We start from the raw sequence: 16,578 nt of genomic DNA on the forward strand, positions 1-16,578 counted from the left end.
CTAACCACCATGCCACTGTGCTGCCATTGTTGTTATTGAGCTATTGTCGTACAACTTCAGGGTCATACTGGGTTAGTTCCCATCCCTGTAGGACCTGGGTATCAAGGCAGGTGCTTAAACACAGAGAAAAGGCCCAACCACCTGATGGTTCAAGGCAGTGTATTTGCCAGCCGTGGCAAAGGTGATAACCGCTGAGTTCAGTTCAGGGTTTGTTGAAAATGTTCCAAATTCACAGTCTGTTAAGAGCCAGAGACTTCCCCTTCCCTTACTGAGGTCTGATGGTCCCATCTTATGTCCCTCTCTTACTGTACAGACACACTTGGATCTAATTCTGGGAATATTTAAAAGATGTGCACCTGATGACCTGAGAGGTCTAATTGGATCTAATTGGCAAGTCAGAGATGTACTGGGGGGGGGCCAAAGCACTCAGTGCTTCATGAACTAATAAAAGGATTTTAAAGGTAATTCTGTATTGAACTGGGAGCTAATGAACTGCCTTCAGTACTGGGGTAATATGTTCAAATTTCCATGTGTGTGTAAGTAACAAGCTGAAGTCGTCCTACTGATGATTTCGATAATCCTGCTAATGGAGCGTCACAGTAGTCCAACCGGCTTCATATGAAAACATGGACCAATTTCTCAGAGTCAGCTTGAACTTTTGCTATATGAATACATTTTCTTTGACTTTTTGGACCAACAGCAAATATTTTTGTCTTGTCTCTGTACAAAGCAAACAGGTAGTTCACACCTTCTGCTTCAGTGATAGATACACAGTGAGTGAGTTAAGCTATTTACAAAATATACAAACTGGTTAACGGGCACAGGGCCTAGCAGAAGGTTTCACAGAGTTTGGAGGTCAGTCAGGACCAGAACACTGGTGCTGTCTGCTGGAAACAGATTTTTTAAATGGCCAGATGTAGGTAGGGACCAATCAGCAGCTGATACATCAACAGGCCAGCCCACAGGTTCAGCCAACCAGGTGCAGACCTGCAGAGAGTCTCAAAGATCCTCCAGAGTATAGAGTTCCTAAATTAAACACAGAAGTCAGGGCTATAACAGTCATGCAGGTTATTAATTTATGAACAGGAGCGAGATCAACGGAGGGAAATGACTGATGCAAATGTGTATCATCTGCATAAGAATGGCAGAATATTCTATAATTCTTTATATTACCAAGTGGAAACATGTAGTATCCATCCATCCATTCACTTCCGCTTATCCTGGTCAGGGTCGCGGGGGGGCTGGAGCCTATCCCAGCTGTCATAGGGCGAGAGGCAGGGTACACGCTGAACAGGTCGCCAGCCTGTCACAGGGCCAACACAGAGAGACAAACAACCTTTCACACTCACATTCACACCTATGGGCAATTTAGAGTAGCCAATTAACCTAACCCCAGTAAGTGCATGTCTTTGGAATGTGGGAGGAAACCGGCGTACCCGGAGGAAACCCACACAAGCAACATGCAAGAGAACATGCAAACTCCACACAGAGAGAGGGAGAGGCCTGGGCCAAGGTGGAATCAAACCCAGGCCTTTCAGGTGGTACTCTATCTGTGAGGCAGCAGTGCTAACCACTGCGCCACCGTGCTGTAGTAAGTAACATGTAGTAATGGACCAAAAAGTGACCCTTGAGGAACCCCCGATTTGAATTTGAATTTATGCAGATCTAAAAGAACTAACTGAAACATAAAAACATCTATTTCTAGATATGAGAACCGATCAAGAACCGGCTCTCGATTGGTTCTCCAACTGAATCATTTAGCCTTTGAATTAAAATGTCATGATCAGCAGTGTTGGAGGCAGCAGTGAGATGAAGCAGAACGAAGTCTGAGTCAGTGCTGATCTTCAGGTCATTGATGAGTTTAGTAAGAAACCTGATTGGTAAATACTGAGAGTATTCAATCAGTTGTTTGTAAACATTTTTAAGAGGAAAAGATTAGAAATAGGTCTGCTTTTATTGATTTCCAATGGACCTGAGTTATTTTTCTCAGTAACGTTTTACTGTCATGAACTTTAGCATTTAACATGCTAACTGAGGCCTGTAGATGTAGCTCCTGGGCTTCTCCAGTTTCTCTGAGCGCTACACGGTCTGGCTTTGAGGTGAACTTGTTGGGAAGATTGTCAACTGTCTTGAATGTTTTCCACTTGTGAATATTCCTTCTCACTGTCGAGTGATGGACTTCAAGTTGTTTAGAAATTATTTTGTCTGTTCTGTTCTGGGTTTCTTTTGGTTGTGGGGTGTAGACCGCAGGGTACAAAGCCTCCAGCAGGTTTAGTTTATTTCTAGTCCCTTGGATTCTCCCTGTATACTGTGTCAGGTCTGCGTCTCTGTTCCCTCGTCTTACTTCCTGTTTTATTTTGATAGTCGTCTGGTCCCTGTCTGTTGTGTTCAGTTTTGCTTCCCCTGGTCTTTTCATAGTAATTAGCGTCACCTGTGTTCCCAGCTGTTCTCACTCCCCTCGTTATCCTCCTGTGTATTTAAGTCCGGTGTTTTCAGTGCGTGTTGTTGTCTTCTGGTCCCTGGTGTGTGTATCCTGGTTTCCCTGGCTTTTTTCAGTCTAATGTATTTCGCGCAGCATTTTTTGGCACTAGCCTGTCTAGTCCAGCCTTTTGTTCTGTTCCTGTAAATAAAGTGAATTTTAAGTCTAATCCCTGCCTGGCGTATCCTGCATTGGGGTCCTCCTTCCTGCCTGCCACACAGCTGTTACATGATATAAAACCCATTAAGGTCGGCTGTGTGGCAAGGCAGGATCCGGACCCAAATGCAGGACTCGGGAGACTGACATAAACTTTAAGCAGCTTTAAAGCTGAGCTCTTTCACCAAATACAAAAATACACATGAGCAAATCATCCAGAAACATGGAACTACATAACATGGAGGAGTACCCAACAAAGGGAGACAAATAAATACAAAGACAGGATAACGAGAGGATGGGAACACAGCTGGGAATAACTAACATAAAGACCTGGGAGGAAGTGAAAGATCCAGAGATAAACAGTCTCCAAAATAAAAGAGGAAGAGAGTCATCACTGAACAGGGAGACGAGATTAACTTGACCAAAGCCCAAACGCAGAGACGAAGACTGAGCCAGACCGGATGGCGGATGGGAATTCAAGGAAAACCGCAAACAGACTGGAACCAAGAACAGAAGTTGAGAATTAAAAACCTGAGAATGTGAATATAAAGGAACAAACCAGGAAGAGCAGCAATAAGAAAATACAGAACCAGAATCAATCAAAGCTAAAGGAAACCAGGACATCCCAAAAACTCAGAACCCTGAAAACAGGTGTACTCTGTCTGCACCCTGACTGTGGGTTTCTTAATCCATTAATTCTAAAATAAAGGTATTAAACTTTTATCCAGAAGGTGTGCACAGCAGACTTTACATTGTAAATATGAGATAATGAGTTTATAGCAGCATTTAGACTAATTCCTGTCCTTGCAGCTGCCTCAGGAGTCGCTCCTCTTTGTGATTTTATTATGAGTCAGGATCATATTCTGCAATGCTCTTTATTTTTTCCTGAAAATGTTTTCAAAAGAAGCTTTGGAGTCAATAAGGACACATTACTGACATCTGATTTGTTTATTGGCTCACATCAGGTTTTATTTCTGTTTGTCTTAATTGCATCTTTTACAGATCTTAACAAAGAGTCAACTAAATCACCTCGCTGCTCTCAAGTGCAGCGCTGCTCTCCAGCTGGGGTGCATCTTCCTGCTCTGACCTTCAAACACCTTTGTTTTTAAATGTACTGATGCGTGTGTCCGTATATGGGTGTGTCTGTGCCTTTGATTGATTTGTGTAAATACTCAAACAGAACCATAAATAAATCACTTTGAGACCATAACTCTAGCACATTCAATTTAATCAATGCATCAACTTTGTGCAATGCTCTGATTAAAGTAAATGTGCTACAGGGACATCTGTAAGATGTACAGGGACGTGCGTGGTCTCCACAGCTTAGGGTGACAGTGTGATTGAGACATTCTTTGTAAGGTTTTATTGAAGTTTGCAATCTAGTGGAAGGGATGTGTCACACGAGTTCATGCACAACCCTGCCAGGCACGTACGCACAGCTTATTTATGTGAAAGGAAACGGTCTCCTCCTTTTTAAAAATCTCCTCCTCATCTCTTTCCTCCTTCAGTTCGACATGCAGAGAATCACCCTGGAGGAGCTGAAACACATCCTGTTCTACGCCTTCCGTGACCACCTCACCATGAAGGACATTGAGAACATCATCATCAATGAGGAAGAAAGCCTAAAGGAGAACTCTGGGAACTGTCAGACAGAGTTTGAGGGAGGTGAGCTGAAGCCTCTGAGCTACCTATGCACATAGGCACAAAGATATATGTGTGTGTGTCTTAGACTAGTTGTGTGTAGGTAGGGAGACAGAAAGTAATCCATGCTGTCAGGAAGAATTTGAGCTGTCTCATCAGGATCTAAAGCCAACAGAGTCGCAGTACACCTGCTGACTTATTAATTTGGGGACTTTCGTGGGAACTGGTGTCAGCTGGTCACCTGTTTAGAAGCGGTGCAGATGAAATATGCATGAATTCACTCTGCAGAACTAGCCATCCAAGATTTATGGATATCAGAGCAGCAGAGCGTATTATAAGACTTTCAGTCTTACCATAAAAACAGGAAATGTAATTGTTTCCTTCAAACCAGTTTAAAATGTTTTTTGAATGCCAGGTTTGCCTTCAGATTCGGTGAGTCATCCCTTTCGGGCCTTTCTGCTTTGGGTGCTGAGAGAAATCAATTTTTAAACAGACCGCAAAGTGACTGAATTTGCATAAAACATTTGCAGTTTAAAACTAAATGAAACTTGGCAATCTTTTGTCACAGCGCTCGGCGTTCAGACCAGGCGGCTCTGAGCGTGTGCGCGGGGCACTGCATTAATAAGCATCTGTTTGGCTAGAGATATGTTCAAGCAATGCATTCATCTTTTGCCCCCCACCCCAGATGCTTTACCAAAGCTTCAGTGTCTTTGCAAAGAAACGGCAGATTGATCATCGGGGAGCAAATAATTTGATATTTTAGATTTTTTTTTAATGCATTCATAAAGTGGTATTTTGAAACCTTTGTCACACCTTAAAATCATGTGAACATTCAGCTGTGTTAGTGTGTGCACCTTGATTGATGCCACATATGAAAGCAGATAAAAATGCAACTTTCTTGCTGGCATCCATTGGGTTCCAACACCAGGAACATGAATTTTTGGATGCAAGAAAACGCTGAGTCATAACACTACCAGTCCCTACATGTCCTAAAGCCAGCACAGGCAAAGCAGGGTCCCAGCCTGCTTTGTTATGCAGTGAGTCTGTGCTTATCAGAAGTCTCTTCGGCTAATATTGTATGCATGAAATTCTAGTGCGCTGAGATTTTTCTTTCTAGTCATGGTTGTTTGTATTTCTTCTGTGGACCAAAATGACTCTCAGAGGCCAAGCAGACTTTAATGTCTGCTACAAACACACATGCCTGGGAATGAAAAAGGGGAGTTACTGGGCCAACACTGGTGTCACCGCGAATGGGCAAAGATTGCACAAGCACTTTATCAAGCTCTTAAAACCGCTGCAGAGTGATGACAGCATGATGACCCTGCGAGCTTTATGATTAAGGCTGACCGCTGTAGAGTCCATTGATGCCCACGGTCCACAAGTACCACCTGCCACGCAGGGGCACCAAAAAAGTGCTCAGTCATGGGGAAATCAATGCATCAAGTCATGCTGTGATTCATACTGAATACATTCATCATGCTATACTTGTGCTTATTACTTCAGCTTTCTGATATATGAGGTAGCACAAGAGGCACTTGATTTCCCTCTGGCTTTACCTCGCTCTGGATCAATATGGTGGGAGGCTGAAAAACAACTGGAAAACAAAATCTACCCACTGATCCATAGAAGTTCAGCGGGCGCTGATTCATTGCTGAACAAATTGCACCAATAACATAAAGCACAGAGACACATGCTGGAGCAGCAGCAGCCTACCAGGAAGTGCCTGGCAGCCACTCGGACGCACGGGAATAAGCTGTGATCCATGAATGTCACAGCTGCCTTAGAGGTGTGTGGATTAAAAGGCATATAGATTGAGTCTATATTGCATATGTTGGTTAGTTTGTGCATTATTTATGGTGTGATTGCTGACTTTTTCAAAATATCATTGTTGCTGTTCTCAGCATAAAACCTTCCCTGGAACACGTTTCACAGGTTCAACTAAAAAGCAACTAAATGACCTCAAAACTCTGTTTCCTTACATGCACTAATCACTGCCCCAAGGAGTCTCCTAAAGCTTTATTAAATATCACTTCTTAAAATGCAGCCCCCAACCTGACACAAGTGCTTACTCATTTATATTGTGACAAATATGTTTATATAGTTGTGAAAATATTACTTTTACAACACTGTTCTTTTGCAGACTTGAGTTTCAGGGTCTATTGGCCTTGTCAAACCTAATTAAAAATGCATGCTGTTTACAAGTAGTCAAGCACGCCGTTACCTTTCTGCAGGACTCAGTATTTCTTAAATCTTCTCACCACTAAACAGGACAAATACAAACCCCTAAAACTTAATGAGCACAGAGTACAGAGCTGCTGCGTCACCTGCTGCATATGCTCTTTATTTGTCCTTTAAGTGCAGGATGGAAATCAGTGTCACAACACTGACAAATGGAGACGTCACCCATAAAATAAAATGACACAGCATGATTGTCAGCTAAAGTTACCCCGCTGGACAGAAAGATGAGTGCATCAGTCAGCAGCCAGTGAGCACTTTATTACCCCGAGTCCACAGTGGCCCGGAGAAAGTCCTCTGTGGATATTTGGCAGTTGCATCATTCGTCTGTGCAGCTGCAGAGGTGTTTTATGAGGCCCACATCGGATTCAGTCGACTGGACTGAGAACGAATGTCTAGACCGCAACTTTCCTCCCATCTTCACAGTCCAGCAGCTGAACACGTGTTCTTTCCATTCACACCCTGCGAGCTCATCCTCAGAGATGTATGCGAAAGATCGGGCAGATTTTTATGAAATAAACAGACATTTAAAAATATACCTCTCTTATTAAAGTTTTATTAGGTTACTTTTTATCTGGAGATCTTAAAAACAGACACAGATTTAACAGGAACTGTGGCTGAAGTCCCTGAACGGTGTTAACTCAGTCAGGTTTAACTGAGTTGTTTACAGCTGGTTGGGGATAAACACTGACAGAAGAACTTAAAAGAATGCAGATGTGTGACTACAAAGACGGGGAGGGCTGTGAGAAAGATTTAAGAGCACGTCCAGTTTGCAATTTCCACCGTCTGAAATGTCTTCAAGAAATAGCAGCTGAGGGAGATGGTGGAAGTCATCCAAAAATGGGGAACCAGGAAGATTTAGTTGTCTAAAGAGTCACGGTTCACTTCTCCACTGATACTGCAAAACAATTAAAGATCATTTCACCTGCCAACGGGGCTGTTTTGGAGCAGGTTAAGATTTAAGGAAGCAGGTTTATGGAGGGCAGTGCTGAGCAGAGAGTCATTTCTCTACCAGCTACTTCATTTCCATCTATGTGACACAAATGTGGAACAGCTGACGCCGTGAATGTGAGGAACTGTTGGTGTCGACATGTTGTTCCTGAAAAGAAGCAGCCAGAAGAAAACGGCCCTAAAATGTTTGTGTACAACCCTTCATTCACACAATGCTGAGTTATGTTACCTTCATCCTAAGATGACAAGCTTTTTATTATTTGAAAGACTGGAAAATAATCATTCAGCTAATGACACCACCTCAGCCAAAAGTGACGCAGCCTTTTCTGTCCCACTCTCCACGTTTTCTTTGCAGCGGCGCTCGAGAAGCATTTTCAGTTACTTCAGTTCCTCTTGACTTGAGAGTTAAAAATAGTGCTGTGTGTCTGCGGGTCACTGGCCCGGCTCCCCTAATTACCGGGTGCCGGTAAAATCATTTCACCCACTGCGGGGAGAGAGACCTGCTAAATAAGCGGCCAATGAAAGAGAAGCTGTCCTGCTGATGTGTGAGTGTGTCAGTGACGCTCAGTCACTTAGTCCAGAAGGGGGTACATGGAGACAAGAGGGGGAGGTGTGCAAAGGTATTTAAACTCCAGAAAAACGATATCCCTCACTGCTCGTTTTTATACAATAATACCTTTATTTGAATATTTATTTCAAATATTTATTTATTTGAATGGGTCGACAAAATATTAAAAACACCTCTCAGTGTGATGCAGTTAGAAAAACAGCACAAACTGCACTTTCACAATGACTCGAGTTGAATCATCAGTCATCTTTCAGACACAGTTTCAATTAAAATGAAAATTAGAACCTTCGAGAAGGTAAACAGAGTTTCTTGCATGTGCTGGACTTCAGCCTCACTGAGAGCAGGTGCAGAGGTCAGGCTGAAGGTGACGGGACTTTTTCAGCTCTGAGACTCCCTCTGATGAGCTGCAGTCAGTGAAATCATTAAAATACTTAAAAGTTAATTTTTTTCTCCAATGCACTTAATGTTTTTGTTTTATTTGGCTTTTACTGACCTGTTTCTACTTGTTGTGTTGGGTTGCACTGCTGCTTCGTAAACAGAGGCGATAGAACACGTCACCTCTGTTTATTAGCTCGAGCTGCTGTCAGAGTCTTGGCGTTGGCGGCGTCTGTTCCACTAAAGCTTTAACGTTGGCTACGACTCGAGAACCATGTGACCTAGGATGCTCAAATTCACACCATAGATCAGGGGTGGCCAACTCCAGGCCTCGAGAGCCGGTGTCCTGCAGGTTTTAGATGTGTCTCTGCTTCAACACACCTGAGTCAAATACAGAAGTCATTAACAGGACTCTGACTGCATACTGAGGAGGTAATTCAGCCATTTGAATCAGGTGTGCTGGATCTAAAACCTGCAGGACACTGGACCTCGAGGCCTGGAGTTGGCCACCCCTGCCATAGATGCTTCTACTAAAAATCTTGGATGAGTTCAAATCTCAATGACGTTGACCTGAAGGTAAAGGTCAGAGGTCAAGTTTTCTGAAAATCTTGTCAACATAAGAACTGGAGAACGAGCTCACCTAGGATCTTCAAATTCGTATACTGTAGCTAGACCCGTCAAACGTCACACATTTGTTCACTGACAGCACTTTGGCCCCCGACCCCCGACCCCCACCCCATTAAGCTGCAGTGCTCTTGTGTAGAGACCTATAATAAGTCCACCAGACCATATGGTTACAGTCATACATGCTGTAGTACCATCGTGTGGAATATTTCAACTCACCATACATCAACCTTCAGAACCCTAATTATAATATGTATGTATGAAGGTAATCTGTAGTAACTACATAAGGTAGCTAAAGAGTGCACTAACCCACAAAGAAATGGAAAACCATTATCTTTAGCTACATATTACACAGAAATGTCACAGCTGTACATGCTAATGCACACGATAAAGCGCACAGACTACGTTTGGTTGTTAGTGCTTTCTATAAGATTTTTGCGAACCCGTTGGAGGAAGGATACAGCCCTCTGGGACACGTTGAATGCATCATATGTAAGTGTAAATCCTCTGGTTTTATATGCAAAAAGACTTATTGCAATTTTACTGGCATTTAAAAGCAGTTGGCATTCGGGAGTGCCGGCGCGCCAGCAGGTCACACGGATTTTTAAACAATCCAATCTGTAGCCCAAAGATTCCCGTACGGCTGTAGAGCTGCTTTGTGTTGCTTCATTCAGCTGAGATCCAGACGAAGGCCTATTGGAGATCACACCTCAGGCTTATTTCTTTTGGTCCCAGCTACAGTAAAAAAAATTACTATAAATTACATTTATGTGCTGGATCCAATCTGAAGTAGGTGTGTTAATAACTTATAAGTTAACAGAGGAAGATGGGAGGGGAACGAGGAGGGAGGAAGGTAGGAGGGAAATTAATAAGAGATGAGAATGAAAGAATGAGGGGAGGGGGGGTAAGGAGAAGGAAATAAGCAAAGGAAGAATGGAGGAAGATGTTAAGGAAAATGGGGAGGGGAAAGGAAAAGATCCAGCCCATATCTCCTACATGTGTGTGCTAATATTTGTAATTCTTTGCTCCAAGCACCACAATTCAACATCCACCCTCTAATAATCCAAACTTTTTCCCATTTGGGATCATTCTTGGTCCAAGTGGAATTCTTATCTTCGACACCAAACTACAAAAACGACAACAGAGCAAGACTCACATTTTTAAGCATCTTAGGGCACTTTGTATTAGTATCAGCTTTGAATGGCATTAATCTTTCCTGGGAGAGAATTGTTGACCAATGAGCTGAGAAAGTAACACTTCACAGCATAAATAAACCATCGGGAATGTGATCCGTGTCAGTGAGCCCTCTGTTCTTCTTCATTATCGTTGTCTGGGCACAAAAATGATTTATCCACAGTCCTAACAGAAGTAAAAGTGGCACCATCATTTAAATGTGCTTATTTTTTATTTATGTTCTTCATCTTTCTGTTTGTCCATTTCTCTTTCAGTTCACCCCTCAAAGAAGAACCGCCAGACGTGCGTGCGGAAGAGCCTCATCTGCGCCTTTGCCATGGCATTCATTATCAGCGTCATGCTCATCGCAGCCAATCAGATGCTGAGGAATGGCATGGAGTAGCTGTGCCCACTGTGAGCTGGAAACAAGCCAGCCTGCATGTGCATGCCAGTGGGTGAGGCCAATATCCCCGTTGATAGGAAAAGAACTGCAAGGAGTACCGCTCGAAATAATCAACGAAATCTGTTTTTAAAATTGTTTCTAGTTTTTTGCAACGAGGGCCACGTCTCCACCCGACGTCCAATAAAACCATGAAGCCAGCATGAGGAGTCACACAGGACTCCTCCCCCTTTACTCTGACAGGGACACTCAAGGGCTGACATCACACATAACACGCTGTCGTCTCTGTCTCCCTGATGCAATAAAGAAAAAAATCAAAAAAGTAAAAAAAAAAAAAAATACGGCAATGATGCAGGAGTTAAGAGCTGTTTGCTTTTCCAGCAGGCATCTCTGTTGATCTCTCACCAGAAGACTCATGAGCTGGTGAGGCTGGAAGAAGGAAACTCTTATCACGGTTCCTGAAAAGATGGTGGCAGAGCTTGGCACCACTGAAGCAAAAGGATCTGTACAGGCCACAGCTCCAGCCTTCTGTGTCTGCGGGCTGCTATAAGGTGCTGGCATCACTTCATCAGCCCTGCAAACCGAGCAGTCAAGCATCTAAAATGTTATATGGCATCTCCAGGCTCCTCCTGAAGGAACACAGAAGATTGGGAAATGTGTTTTTTCCTCCTCCTGCACACTGTTGGGTGAACAGTGTGCAGAAGTCCTATTTACAGAAAAAATCCACCCTCCAATGCTCTCATTTCATATATACAGTGTGTGTGTGTGTGTGTGTGTGTGTGTGTGTGTGTGTGTGTGTGTGTGTGTGTGTGTGTGTGTGTGTGTGTGTGTGTGTGTGTTTGTGTGTGTGGTGTACAGGTGTGAACGCATTGCATTCAACTGTGTCATACCGTGTAGGTGGAAATTGGGCGGCGAGACGATTCCAGTTGAGAAAACATAGCTTTTAATGTAAATGCTGAATGTTTTGTGGCTCTGATGCTTTCGGGCTTCGTGTCAGGGGGACTCCAAACCTGACAGATCGCTGCTTTAAATACTTACGTGAAATATTTCTGTGTGACGTGGCATCATCCGGGTTTCATTAGACGTATAGGACCAAAAGCAAATCACCACCAAAAGAGCAGTTTTGAACAGTGATGAAGTGTTTCAGGGTGGATTTTTTTTTTAATTATTATAAATGTTTTTATTTATTTATATAAATTACCCCACATCAAATTGATGAATTCTGTGCTGTGAACAGATTTATCCCCGTTTCCTGTCTAAAGTCTACAAAAACAAATAAGCTTCAGTATTGTTTTAAATTTGAAATATATAAATAAAATAAAAGGATTTGCAAAATTTGAAAGACACATAGATTTACTGGTATTAACTTAATGTTGGATTTTAATCTCAGTGCAGTCATGCATGACTTTGGGCGATTTCTCCCATCAGCATTGATGACATCTGTGATCAGCTGATTTTATTCTGATTCATTTTAGTTACTTTTCACAGCAATAAATCAGCTGTTCTCTCATTTCCCAATATTTGCTTGCTTGTTTGTTTTTGGACATCTGTAAGATTACACTCATTATGATTTATTTTAGATATTTTGAGCAGATGCATCATGCTTTCTGCATCCACTTGATTCTGGGAAATGTCCCTCAGCATGACCGTTTGAGATCTCACCTTTTAACCTCTTGAGGAAGAAAATTTACAGATTAAGTGATAAGTTGCAGCTCTTTGGCTTATTGACAGAATATGAAGAGTGTAATTACATGTGCATTAAACATAGCCTCATGGCTTGGTGTGAAAGAAGAATATGCCCTTGACTCACTGACTTGAGTACTCACCATAGTGAAGAATATATTTAATGATGGAAACAAACTACAGAGAAGGAAATCCAATCGTGCCACAACTTTCACAAACAGCACTGAATAATCTGAAGGCTCAGCTCTGAACTCCTGCACTGACTTTCACCCCAACATATGACCCCCCCCCCCATCAGGGCTCAGAAACACCCCTATTATCAAGTGCATGCGATCAAGTCAGTGTCTTCTGTAAATACTGTAACCCACGTCTGAAACGTCTCCAGTGTCTGTTGAGGTGTACAGTATTTGTGTGTGTGTGTGCATGACCGTCGGTGCTCTCTGCTCACTCGGGTTCAGAGGTGCAGGGAGGAAGCTCAGCAGGCGGCGAGGCGACTGCTTCATCACAGGCGTGGCGGGCGCAGGCGGTAAAGGCCCTTTCTGTTTCCTCTCAGCCCTCTTTGCCAAAGCCATAGAACTCTGCAGAGGTGAACCAGACGCTTTTCCCTGTTCCTACACGGAAACACAAGATCAAACGGGCATTTTTGGCAGAAACATGTAATATCATATTGGACTCGCTTTGTTCCTGTTATTGTTTTTGCACTGTGCCTGTCATCCATTCCAATGAAAAGCTACAGAAGGTCGTAGGTTTGTGCAACAGTGCCATCTAGAGGTGAAGGATCATCACATCGGCCACGCTCTTGTCCCGTCAGTGTTTGTGTATTTCTCACCCTGCACACTTAACGGGAATGTGTTGTCAAGCAGGACTCAGTATTATATTCACAATGTGTGGAAACTGTTGATAATAAATGTTCAAATATGAGGATTTTTATGTATAATGCATAGGCTGACTTTGCTCTACCTACTCAGCAGGCAGAGCAGCACTTGTATGCGAACACATATTCAAATGGTGTATTTATAGGAATAGATTTCTTGCCTATGGCAGACAAAGTGATTTTAAACCTGTAAAAGGTTTCACTCACAGATGATTTATTCATATTACACCTGCAAAAGCAGCCTAAACAACCGTGTAGGTCACACCGGTTTAGTTTTTAATCAAAGTTATTATTTTTCTTTGTATTTTTAATTTGAAACTTCTTGCAGTGCTGGTGGAAATTAGGAGCCGGCCACTGCTGTCATGTAGTGTTGAACTGGGAAAGTGTTTTATCGTGTCTTCTTATTTAAGAAGACCTTCGATTTTGCTTTCGTTTGCTTTGTTCCCGGGGGGGGCGGCTGTTGTTGCAGTGATGCTGTGATTAAACGGTTTCCACCCCTGTAGACTGACTGCATGTCTCGATCACTGAAGTACACTTCTTTGGAGGGGAAACGTGTCTCTTCAGTAGCATGGTGGTCGCAGTCCACGTTTGGTTTCTTATGTAACTTTGTAGATAGCTAATAACACAGCATATCTATTGGAAAAGCACATATTATACATACTTTGCACGTGCAGTATTTAAACAAGTAGACTAGAAAATGACCTTCAGTTGTACTATTTATTAGAGGAATACTAATTATGACTGTAAATATGAAATCTGTACAAAAGTCAAAGCATTAAGAATTCTTGCAATAAAAAAGGCATTTTCTAAATGGTGCCATTTGTTTTATTATACGGTAGACTCAAGATGAAGGTAGTTATCAGTTCATTATCAGGACACAGCGTTCCAGGGATTGTACGGTTTCAGGACCATATTTAACTCAGAAGCTATCTGATCCTGTGCAACAAGCATTTAAAATATTAACATAGTGCACACGGTCATTTCGATTTTTTCTCTCACAGACACCCTACATGTTTTAAAGACTGAGGGCCAATTTAGGAAAAATGCCTTCATCAACCATCAGGACTACTTCAGCAGGCTGCAGGAACAGTTCTCCAGGCTTCCTTGAAGAACTTTCAAAGCTCTTCTTTGGATGTTTCTGCCTTTGGTTCTGTCCTCTGTCAGGATGATCCCACACTGCTTCAGTAACGCTGAGGTCCGGGCTCTGAGGAGGCCGATCCATCACTGATAGTGTTCACCTGTGTGTGTTTTTAGATCCAGGTGTGCTTTTACTGCACTGTTTAGGATCAATGTCATGCTGAAAAATGAAGCCGCTGCCAATCAGACACTCTTCATATGGTATCTGATTCATCACCTCATATGACCTGTTACACTGATTTTTACTCCAGTTCTTGTGTAATTTGGCATGAACGGCTTCTTGACAGCCGCCTTCCACTGAGACCTTTACTGATGAACAGCAGATGGATCAGCTGAAGGCCCAGATGCATCTCTCAGGTCCTCTGTCAGGTCTTTTAAGGACATTCAGATACTGTTCATCTGCTGTGGATAGTTTTGCAGGCCTGCCACTTTTTGTTTTGCCTCCACTTGTCTAATTTCCTCAAATGTCTGGCATTTTTCAGAGACCGAACTAAAGAAATGGGAACAAATGATGCAGTTTTGTGACAGGCTGCTAGAAACAAAGTAGCTGAAGATGTGTTTTAAAACTGGTTCTTTTTCTTGGTTCAATTTGTCTGTAATGTGTAGACAAAACACCGGCTCATGCCTTGAGTTAGGCGCCTTTTTATATTTGAATAATTCATAGGTTGTGTTAAGAGACTTAAAATAATTCCTCTGAAAATGTTCAGATTTAACTGGACTGGAAATGAATGAAAAGCAGCCAATGTCCTTCATTTGCTTCTTGCTGTTAGATTTCCTGACACAAAGTGTTGATGAGAGTGAGGACGGTCGGGTCTGCGGTGACGCCGGCGCTCAGACTGAAGAGAAATGATTCTCCTTCATCAAAGGGTAACGATGATGGATCCAACAGCACTTTCTTCCCCTGTTACACCACTGGGCAACATAAATGTTTGATTTAAAATATTAGTTTAAATTATGTCAACTTCCATATTAACAATGTAATATGCTCACAGTAGTGGTTCTCTGTATTATCTGCAGTATTTCATGAACACTAAAGTGAAGAAAACTAACCGATAACTCATCTGTGCTCATGGGAGGAGTCAGGCTGTTAGTGCAAACTGATATGAGGAAGGAATGAGTGGGTGAAAGGTGAGGCCTGAGGAGGAAATGAGGCTCAGGTGATGGGCTGTATAAAGTTCTATGTTTCATACTGAGCTGAAAGGAGTGTTTGATGAATCTGCCTTTACTCTTCAGTGCTACATAACTTTTCTTCCTTCTGACCTTGCTCTTTATGGCCATTTCAAGTCTAAATATAGCATCTGGTGTAGAAAACCTTATAAAGGCCCAGAGGGGAAAATGATCTGAGGCGAGGGAGACTGAGCAAGTGTCATCATGAAAGCCTGGTTGATCAGTGAGGGGGAATAAAAAACCAGAGCTCACAGAGCGGGGTCGAAGAAACACTTCTCCTGACAGTCACAGGTTTGATCATCAGAATCTCTCGTGTGATTATTTATCAGCGGGATTCAGCAAGTCGGCCTGACTAAAAGCTGTGCAAATCCCTCTAAACGTGAAGCTTTGGTTTTATTATACATGCCATATAATATATATTTAATTCTAACCACCATGACACCACAAGAGGGTAGCATTAGGCACTGAGATGGTAAAACAACATAATGCTGCAAGGATTGGATGCAAAGTCACAAATCCCTCAGCAGAGTATTCAGCTGATAAATTCATATCATTTTGAAGAATGAAAATATAATTTCCTGCCTTGTTTAGCGTGACTGTAACAGACACTGAGGAACGGCACAACGCAGCTGTGCCACAATGAAAGCATTAAAGCAGGAGGAAAAGCTTTTAATGTGCAAAGTGAAGCAGTTTTTTAGTCTAATGATTGTATATGTGCAGCTTTTATGATCACTGAGATTCAAGTTCACACAGAAATGGAAATAATTGTACAAATAAGCGCCTGCAGGCGTTACTGGGATGGCCTCAGAGTGTTCAGTCCAAAAGAGGTGAGAAAGATTTTGGTTCTCACTGTAAAGTGAGGACAGTATCAAAAATGATGCTATGAATAGTTTTTACTTAACAATTAAATAAACTTAAATCATGTCCAACCTTTGAACCCTTTGCCCTCAGGTGGCCTCTGATTGGTTCAGAGACACTGAGCTCAGCACTCTGTGAGCTGCTAGTTTTGAAGGTATTATTCGGGCTCTGTTTGGGGCCACTGTCACGCTACAGAAGGAACTTGAGCGATCTGATTATTTTGCACAATAAAAGATCAAATTGTAGTTCTAGTCTCA

At 42.5% G+C, this 16,578-nt stretch overlaps 1 protein-coding gene across 2 annotated transcripts in view; it reads left to right on the forward strand.

The window, feature by feature from the left end:
• Positions 1-10,710, forward strand: part of caln1 (calneuron 1) — a 56,786-nt gene extending 46,076 nt beyond the window's left edge. For both annotated transcript variants that reach the window (XM_030744988.1, XM_030744987.1), the window contains 2 exons: positions 4,144-4,300; positions 10,478-10,710. In XM_030744988.1, the coding sequence (XP_030600848.1) occupies positions 4,144-4,300; positions 10,478-10,605 (285 nt within the window). In that variant the 3' untranslated portion in view covers positions 10,606-10,710. The remainder of the gene's footprint in view (positions 1-4,143; positions 4,301-10,477) is intronic.
• Positions 10,711-16,578: the final 5,868 nt, after the last annotated feature.

This window comes from Archocentrus centrarchus, chromosome 13 (genome assembly GCF_007364275.1).
Source record: "Archocentrus centrarchus isolate MPI-CPG fArcCen1 chromosome 13, fArcCen1, whole genome shotgun sequence".
Classification (NCBI taxonomy): Eukaryota; Metazoa; Chordata; class Actinopteri; order Cichliformes; family Cichlidae; genus Archocentrus; species Archocentrus centrarchus.